The sequence below is a fragment of the Glycine soja genome, chromosome 16, assembly GCF_004193775.1.
Source record: "Glycine soja cultivar W05 chromosome 16, ASM419377v2, whole genome shotgun sequence".
In the NCBI taxonomy this organism is placed as follows: Eukaryota; Viridiplantae; Streptophyta; class Magnoliopsida; order Fabales; family Fabaceae; genus Glycine; species Glycine soja.
This window is the reverse complement of record NC_041017.1, coordinates 5,298,966-5,308,848: the sequence shown is the minus strand read 5'-3', so window position 1 is coordinate 5,308,848 and position 9,883 is coordinate 5,298,966. Positions and strand designations below refer to the sequence as shown.

The window sequence follows — 9,883 nt, the reverse complement described above, 5'->3', positions numbered from 1 at the left end:
CTCTCTTAGTATTGACTATTGTGAGGTCGTAAACGAAGGATAAGTCTATGTCAATCTATATAAAAAAGTTGACATAAGTTAATAACAACTGTTAATTTGACCAAATTGATTGAAATTTGAAAAAAAAAAAATATATAGGACACTTTAATCATTATTTCCCTTTTTGTGGTCACTCTTACCCCCTGAATAGAGAACCTAACTAACATTGTTCCAAAGAAAGAAAGAAAGAAACAAATAGATAAAGACAACTAGTCTTTCGTATTTTAGCCACGACATAATAGAAGCAAATGACAATGGTTATTCTCTTCTTTCGTAATAATTTTAAAAGTAAGTGTTAGTTTTTTTAATATATATTAATTAATTAAAAATTATAAAATTAGTAGAGAAACTCGTTAACTCTTTTTCACAAGAGAGACACTCATTAAGTAAAAAATAGGACTCACAAATTTATATTTTTCAATAAATTTTAACCAATAAAAAATCGATAAAAAAAAATTATACCTTGAAACATTAGAGTGACTTAACAATACTGCAAGTTAGGAGAAGGAGTCTGTATCTAGTATTTCTTAATAAAATATTAAATCTTGAAACTAATATTACACTATTTGTTTTAATATATTCTTTTAAACATATTTTATTATCGATTGAAATTTATTAAAAAAAACATATTTTGTGGGTCTTAATTTTTACTTTATAAGACTCACATAATTTATAATTTTCAATAAATTATAACCATTGATAAAATATGTTAAATAATATATTATTAGCACTCATACATTTTTAGAAATCACATTTCTAGAAATATTATGTTTGAAAATATTATTTTCATAAATATATTTGATTGACATTTAGTAATTTTAAAAAATAAAATTTATTTAATTAAAAAATTGAAAAAAAACGTGGAAGAATAAAGTAAAGATAAATAGTTAATATAGAAAATGAGTTCTATTTCCATGAGTTTTTAAGAAATTGTAAAATAAAAGTGGAAAAATATATGGAAAATCGGAGTGCAGATAAGTAATCGTAGAAATAATTTCTATTTTCATAAAAATGTAAGATATCTTTCACCGTGAGAATAAGTAAAATAATAAATGTGAATAATTTATATTCTTGGAAATTAAGATTGATCACGAGTCGGATTGTTTCGAGTATAATGAATATTTTAATTAAAACTGATCAATGTTACTTGGTTTGGAACATTTTAGTATTTTTTATAAGAAATTTAACAATTCGATTCGAACTAATCTAATCACCTTCAGCCATCTAATCTTGAAGCAAACAACCAAAGACTATAAAATATATTTTTTAAAAAGTAAACTATAAAATAATTTTGGTGTTACAGTTAATAATGATATTTTTTCTCTCTCTTAGACAACTACTCATTAATTATAACCTGTATTGCTGGAAGCTACAATAGCCAATGCAGATCCTGCTCCCAGCAACAATGATTGCTGGCCACATATATAAAGCAAAATGAAACATTACAATTCAGACAGGCATGAGAGTGAAATATGTCAAATCATCCATTTTCTAGCTGTTGGTCCTTGTCCTAGCTTGCAGCATCCTGTTTTCCAGACTCATCAAGGAAAAATTAAGACATGCTGTGAATATATTTAGAGTGACTTTAAAGAATAGTGAGGGATGATTCAAAGGCACTTCAGAGGAGATAAAAGAGCTGGAATTATTTTGTGAATTCAAAACACCACTGTTATTGGACATACAGTGTTACCACTAACTTTTCTTCAAACTCCATCATGTTAAGGAGACAAAGGCTATTTGAATGGCCATCTGGTTCTGATTTCTTTCTAAAAGTGGACACCATTTGCCACCTTTCATCCACCCAACACAAAAAAAGGTGTTGACCCTACTTCAACTTGGTTGATTTTTTCGTGCATATTACTTCTTTGGTCAATAATATCCAAGCAATTAATGCATAGTATGAAGGTCTAGATATTTCATTTCCTCGTGGATTTCATGCTGCTTCTCTAGTCTCTTCTATCTTAAGCACGCAATTTGTAACATTTCAATTATCCCCACTCCCAAAACCTCTTTATTGTGTTTTAATATATCAAAGGTAGGTAATAACCATCTTGCTTAAGTCAAACACTAATTAATAAATCGACTTAAACTAATATACACTTCTATCTGCTCAAGTTCAAATTGTTGATTAAAATGATAGGCTCAATCAAAATAAAAACAATCAAGCCTTGTCTTATTAGGTGGGATTATCTATCATGGGTAATTTATCTAATCATGAAGCAAAATCTCAATGAAATTAAAAATCTTTCATCAAAGAAAATAACTTCTGAACTGTTCAAACTGATCTCATGACAACTGAAAGAACATAGTTCGCATACAATCCATTTCATCCTCCGCAGCATAATCAATTGTGCTACCACAACAAGATTGACAGCAACAAAGGACCCTTATTGAAAGCTTCAACAAGTTTAAGCTTTAATCATTGGAGTACACAGTACACACACAAGGTTTTGAATCCATAATTTCCCAACAAAGACATAACCACTTAGTTAGCTACCTACTCCCACAAGAAAGGAAGTGCTAGTGGGTCCTCATTTTCAACAAATCCATCGAGATCCATTTGCAGCATTCCGTTGTAATGAAGGTTGGTTGTTTTTGCATCGAAAACCAATACTTGACCACTAGGCTTATCTCTTTCCGTTTCTGAGCATGCATACTCATTCACAGCATCAAAATGCACAGATCCTGATGGAGATTGCACAGGGCAGGTGATGCTAGATTGCACCATACTCAACTCTGGACTTTGTGATTGAAGTGTTGACAGAAGATAGAGAGCACAACCTGAGTCAAAGGATCCAGGTTTTGCATCTGTAGAGAGCTTTCGGTTGCTCTTTCCACCCATTGATGGGGCGATGGTGCCATGAATAGGCTGACAAATGGGAGTTCCCGGCATTGCTTCATCACCACTGCCTACTTTAGGGTCATTTTCTTGCCAAAGAGGATGTCCCTTATCTTGCTTATGCTTGTCAATTCTGTATAAAAGTCGAGGAGAATCATGACCAGATTCAGCTCCAGTTTTGGCAGCAGCAGGCCACATGTCTCTCATAATAGGGTTGGCATAAGCCTCAGGGCTACCAAAGTGTAGGATTCTAGGTCCTAAATTGTAGAAAGGAAGTGCAAAAGTGCATATTAATCACTGTGGAAGACAAGAAATAATGATAAGAAAAAATAGATTTTAGCAGTAACTATTAGCAAAGACTGTTAGACTATTTTAGCAGATTTGTTAATATTAGCCCTCATCAGCCCATAGGGTTGATGCTAAAGATACAAAAATAGGCAGTTGTTACTGGGAAAGAAAGGAAATAAATGACTTATGTTTAGGTATTTCAAATGTAATAAATGTTTTATTTTCCCCTAAAAAATTCACTTTTGTATCTTTAACATCAGTCTAAAACCAATAATTTAAGAATAATTTTAAATCCTTCAACAACAACCTGCTACTTCCCTTCTATGGTATGTATTGAATGCATTTTATATTTTCAAGAAAGACATTAAATGCATTTACTTTTTCATTTAATCCTTTCTTTACCAGATAGTAGGGGGATTTGTAGGAAAATATAATATTACTCATAATTTAATTAAAGGTCTAGTTAACAAATATTCATAGAACCCTAAGGAATCAATAAATAATAATTCTGAAGGTCAAAATTTAAATGCAATTCAATAGATTCTTTTGGTAACCCACTAGGGTTTGCCTAGTGGCACGGACTTTAGATAGTTTGTATGAGGTCTTAGATTCTAACCTCAGTGCTACCGTTGTAAACAAAAAATCCAGTCAAAATTAGAGTTTCACCTTCATAATATGTTGACTTTTAATGCAAACCTTTATTATGCAAATTACCAGAGTGAAACTTCAATTCTAACTGCAGAACAACACCAAAAGCACCTACGAAACTGCATCTAAGTTTGGTCCAATTCTAAATCTTCCTACAACATTCTCCAACCAATCCTCTTACTTGCTTTGCATGGCAAGTATTGAATGTTTTTTATGCTTCGAATACATTAAATGCATTCACTGTTTCAGTTAATACCTTCTTTATAAAGTATTATGAGGATTTGTAAGAAAATTTGGAGAATAAACATTACTCATCAATAAATAAAAGATTTTTATTGGAAGTCATAGTGGGATAGTACATTGTAACATTAAATGTTACACTTTCTCATAGTGCATTTCTACTTTTAATTCCTTAACTAATGCCTTTGAGGAACTAATTAGCATTTTGTATTTACTAGTCATGCATATAGAATTAAGAGTCACTTCTTGTTTTATGAAATGTCATGCACTTAGCATTTAATTTTTGAAAGTAGCTCAAAGCATTGAATATTGCTATGGAAGCATTAGATTGGTAGCCTAACGGTCACCCCAACTATTGTATAAACAAATGTCTCTACTCTTATATCAAAAGTTTTGAGAAATAGAAATCCTCTTCTACATATCTTTTTTTCCCTTCAACAGACAGAATGTACAATTGAACCAAATGGGAAGCATGTATAACCTAAATTCATATTCCAACACTAAGTTTCTAGTAAAAGTCAAGATAGATAATCACTCAGCTTTATCATGACATCAATCCAAATAGTTATGGCTAATTCTAATCTTGGCTTAGAATTCAATTTACTATAAAAATTTGAAATAATCTTAAGCAAAGTTCTAATTCTAATTCACACAGCTTCATATCACTAGCAAGCTTAAAACTATAAAGGGGGCATTGTTTGGTGACAGGGTTTACTTGTTTCTTTCCAATTGGGGGTTATCTTTTCACACAATTGAGATCCAATTTAACAATAATAGACAAAAAAAAAAAAAAAAACTATCTTGACACAAACCTACCTTTGTAATTGTACATGAACTTCTCAGCAGCCATGAAAAGAGAGGGTGGCTGAGGTTTCCTCCGGCGCCTGTTATGCCCGTCAAGCCGTTTCCTACAACTCCTCTTAACCTCATCAAACTCCCCAAGCGAATGAAACCTACACAACAACAACAACAATTGGCACCGCCCATGTCACAAAACACATCAAGTATCTAACCAAACAACAGAATGGAACAAATTCCAATCCCCAAATCTCCAACACACACATAACCAAACTCCAATCCCTACCTGCTGCATTGCTGGCAGAACCTCTGTTGTTTCCCCCCCACCATCACAACCGGGGTTTTGGAGTGCTTTTCGCAGACCCTATGGCGCCTATGATACTCTCTGCAATCACTGAGATCAGAATTGCATCCATCAACAGAACAACACATGTTCTGTAATCCATTCTGAAGGCGGGATCTTTTCGACGACCCGGATGGCGATGACACGGTTTTTGAGTCTTTTGTGTCCTTAGCAACAACATCTGGGGCTGTTTTTTCCTCACCAAGCCTCAAATCCACTGAAGCTGCTTCACTCTTCTGGCCTTCACCATTAGCCAGCTCCAACCCACGTGGATCCCAAGCAAACTCTTTCCCATCCCAATCCATAACCAACCAACAAAACTATGGTTTGCTTTATGTCCCTTTTAAGATGCCAAAGCCAAACCTAAACCTGTGTAAGGCACTCAACACAGGAATCAGAACTTGAATTTGAAATTGAATCCCCTTTGTGTTGTTTTTCACCACAAAGAAGCTGAAGAAGACTTTGACTTGTTGGGAACCAAAAAACAGGATAAAGGGGAGATCAATCAATTCAACACACAAGAGGGAAATCAGAATTGGGTTCTGAGAGGAAGCCAAAATAATAAATGCATCAATTTTTAAAGAAGATTGCATCAAAATTGAAAGAAAATAAATAAAAAAGAAATGGATATTGGAAGATATCCTGAAAGATTATAGACATGAACGTCACCTCATCCCCTCAAAGCAACTTGGCCCTCAAAGGGGTTGAAAAGAAATTAATGTCAATTCAAGAACTTTTGTTGTTTTCTGTAAGAGAACAAAAAAAAAAAAGAAAACACAAGTCTTTCACATAAAAAAATAATAATGATAAAATAAGAAAGAAGCTTCACCTAACACACATAGTTATGTACTAATCTTGAATCTCTTAAATTCTGATAGCTGCGGATAAAGCCTCCAAGAAAATGGGCATAGAAGGTGCAAGCCCCATTTTGATGTTTCTCTCTGAGAGGAGAAAGAACTTGTTCGAGTAAAAAAGTAGGTCACCAACTAATAATTCATTGAGCTCTAGATGTGGAGTAAGAGGCAGAAACTGAATCAATAGGAACCAATTACCTTTACTCAACAAAAAAAAATTATGCAAAACACTTTTCTTTTTCTTTTTCCTTTTGTTTTTTACCCTGTTTTTTCTTACCGGCAGCAAGTTCCCCTCTGCTTTCATTTTGACTTCCTTTTTTTTAGGTCATTCTTGGTTAAAGTAATGATAGAAATAGGAGTATAGATGGTAATAAAGGATGTTTAAGTTAATTTGAATGATTTTGAGTTTTAAAATTAAAGAGAATTCCCACTTTTAGCCTGTGCGCTTATGATTCCTAACCGAAATTAATCACAACTTATTTACAATGATAATTTTTTTATATCAATATTATGGTCAATAAAAAAAATAGATTCGGTAAATTTTTTAGGATGAATTCAAATTATATTGAGTTGTTTCAATTTTTAAAAGGTATATTTTTTTTGAACAATTATATATTTTGTTTAACCTGATATTGTATTCATAATGATATTATTTATTATAAAATATACCTTAATTTAAGTTTATATTTCTTTTATTCTACGATTTACCTATAAATAATGTTTATATTGATATATTATGTTAAAATATTGGATTGACCCTCTTGTCCCATATATTTAGGGTCATATACAGGTCAAGTTTAAGTTTAAATAAATAATTCGATCAAAATTTTATATTGCATAAAGATAAAGATAAACTTGTTTTTATTTATCCGTCTTATAAAATATGAATTTGAATGCATTGTCAATATGAATATGAAAATTTTATTGATCAAAATAATTTATAAGTATTTTTATAAGCATTGAATCTAAATACCTACCATTTCTTTTCAAAGAGTCTAAAGACCTCAAGAATTCCTTAAATTTAAATCACGTAGACTTTTATACAATATTTATTTTACAATGATAGAAATATAAACTTTAAAAATATATTTCTTTATATATTCTTTTAAAAATATTTTTATTATTTATTAAAATTTATTTTTTAAAGGAATTTATTAAAAATATAAATTTAATAAATCTCACTTTTATTTTGTAAATTCTACTTGTAATTTTATATTTTTAATCAATAATTTTAGAATGAGTTAACACTCCTCAAAAGAATGCATCTAGGATGAATAGTGGTTGTGGGCAAATGGAAATAGTAAGGTGGAGAAAGTGACTGCAACTTTGGACTGTGCATGCAACTTTCCAGATAATTAACAACAGTAACAAATGAAAAAGTATGAACGACAAAAGAGACATAGAGAGTGACTGCGTGGCAGCTAAGCCAGTTGTGAGTTATTGTTACTACTTTGAGTTGTGTGTAAGGTAGAATTGGAATTTTTTATTTATTTATAAAAATTAAACATAATATTAAAAAAATTATATAGAATTGGACTTGAATAGACTCACTCACGTTAAGCTTAATTGAACACCAATGTCTCCTCTCATCTGAAATGATTAGTGCATACTCTTGGATTGGTTAATTGGTATACCTTTTGATTTTGGTGCTGGTTTAAGATAACGAATAAATGTTGATTCCCCACTTTCTTCTTATGTAATCTCTTTGAAAGTTTCTTTACCGAAAATAAATATTGCAAATGGAATTGTAATAAAGCAATTTCATAATATACAAGTCTTGTGTGTGTGTGTAACTATATGATAAATAAATGCTAATTATTTTTAGTTTCCAAAAAGACAAATGGTATATGCCTACTCTAAAAATAGAAATAAACAAGTGATAGTTGGAAGGAAAAAGACAAATGCCGGAGTGGGCTGTATACTAAATAAATTGAATTTACCGAATCTGAAAAAAAAAAGAGTAAATAAATTTCCCCAAGCAGTATGTTGTGACCCAGTTGACTTTAATTTTAAAATTAACTTGACTTCACCGTAAATTGTCTTTTTTGGTGGACTTCACCGTAAAATGTTGTCACCTATTAAATCACTTATGTATTTTGTTAAGCTATCGATTTAGTTTAACAATAACAATTGAGACACTAATTAAATAATGTTTGTTTCATTTATAAAATAAACATCTTGTTTATGGCTTTAGCGTATACAATATTCTTGATGCTTTATCACGGGTGTTTAAAATGAACTCGTTTACATTTGCAACGAATTTTGCATAACTTAAGGTAGATTTTAAATAATTGAAAAAAAAAATATTGACTATTTTTCTTATTTAGAACCAGTCCAAAGAGGGAGAAATATTTGGATGAAATATCCTTTTGGTCTACACGAGCTGAACTTTGATGATCTACCTATAGCATTTCGTCGCTCAAGTTAGTATCTACAAGATGAGGTCAAGAGTGTAGAAACTAGAGAGTATACCCAAGGTCTTTTTATGGCCTATTTTAACTATTCTCTCATAGTCTATATATGATAGTTATTCTTAAGTGATGAAGGGTGTGAAATGTCTATGGGTGAATCCCGTGATTTGTGCTTGAATGTTATCAACAAATTTTGTTCTAGATCCCATGCTTCATCACTTTGTGATATTTTGTTCCTATCCTGCTTTGATTTCTTCTTCTAGGTTAATGTATTTAATTGATTTTGTCACGAAATCCTTAATATTTTCAAGCCTTCTATTATCAAGTGAAGTTGGGAAGGGGTTCTTGGGAGTAGATTGCCTCTAATGAGGTGAAGATTTTCTCCTAACATTATTCTTTAAACTTGTAGCGCTTCGTAGTTAAATCTAATAATATATAAAAAGACTGCATTATCCTTTTTTTAATACAAATTATCTTCCCCTATGGTTTGTCTTTATCCAAAAGTTTCAATTTCCATTGTTTAACATTGCACTCATGATTCTATCTTTCTTTAATTTTGAAAAAAAAGTATTAATCTTAAAATTTGTAAGAAAATATTTTTTTTTGCATTATAGGATCTATTTACACCAGATGTAAGTCTTAACACTTACACTAAATCTCATCTGTTAAAATAAGTTAATCCTCGTATATTTTTTCTCTATTTTTTTTCCTTGGAATGTTTATTTTCCCTTTTTTCTCCCTATAATTTATTTGAGTTTAGTTTCTACCCCTATTTGTTTACTTGGAAAAACATTATGAGTCATTAGACAAGGCAACATTGAGTTGGACCTCCATTAGTAATATCATTTAACACTTACAAACTGAGGGCATAGATCACATGCAAAAAGATTATCATATGACAAGAATGAAACGAAAAATTTAGTATAGAACAAAAAGATTTAAAAAAATTTATAAGGACTTTAAGGTTAACTAAATTGTTTTAATTTTACAATTCTTTAATTTTATTATTAATTTTATATAATATTAAGATTGATATATTATGAGCGTGTTTGAAACACATCAATGTACAAAATAAAAAATGAACATGGTGGGACATAATTCACGGAAAACATTATCCCTTGTAAGCATGGTATATATTTTGGGAGAGATAAATTTCTTGGATCTCCGTATCTTAAGAGATTAATCATTGACTCTCGATAAAAAATACTCGGATTCAAAAAAAAGAGTACAAAACAAAGAAACCAAGACATGAAAAATGTTTAAAGTTTAAAACAACTTTTTGTTATGTGCATTTTTTTGATGAACAGTACACAACACAAATACAATAATATCAAAATTACTATAGTATCCTATATAATATTAAAATAATAATTATTAAAATTTTTATATATAATCATTGCGCAAAGAAACCACTGTGTAGATT

At 30.7% G+C, this 9,883-nt stretch overlaps 1 protein-coding gene across 3 annotated transcripts; it reads right to left on the bottom strand.

The window, feature by feature from the left end:
* Window positions 1-2,266: 2,266 nt before the first annotated feature.
* Window positions 2,267-6,196, bottom strand: LOC114390982 (teosinte glume architecture 1-like). 3 transcript variants are annotated; one of them, XM_028351955.1, is made up of 4 exons: window positions 6,025-6,196; window positions 5,139-5,564; window positions 4,871-5,007; window positions 2,267-3,135 (listed from the first exon to the last, which is right to left on the bottom strand). In XM_028351955.1, the coding sequence occupies exons 2-4, from the start codon at window positions 5,498-5,500 to the stop codon at window positions 2,537-2,539; spliced, it is 1,098 nt and encodes a 365-aa protein (XP_028207756.1). In that variant the 5' UTR covers window positions 5,501-5,564; window positions 6,025-6,196; the 3' UTR covers window positions 2,267-2,536. The 3 variants fall into 3 exon arrangements, with proteins under 3 accessions (XP_028207756.1, XP_028207757.1, XP_028207755.1); XM_028351956.1 differs by lacking the exon at window positions 6,025-6,196 and adding an exon at window positions 5,865-5,972; XM_028351954.1 differs by lacking the exon at window positions 6,025-6,196 and having other exon boundaries at window positions 5,139-5,858.
* Window positions 6,197-9,883: the final 3,687 nt, after the last annotated feature.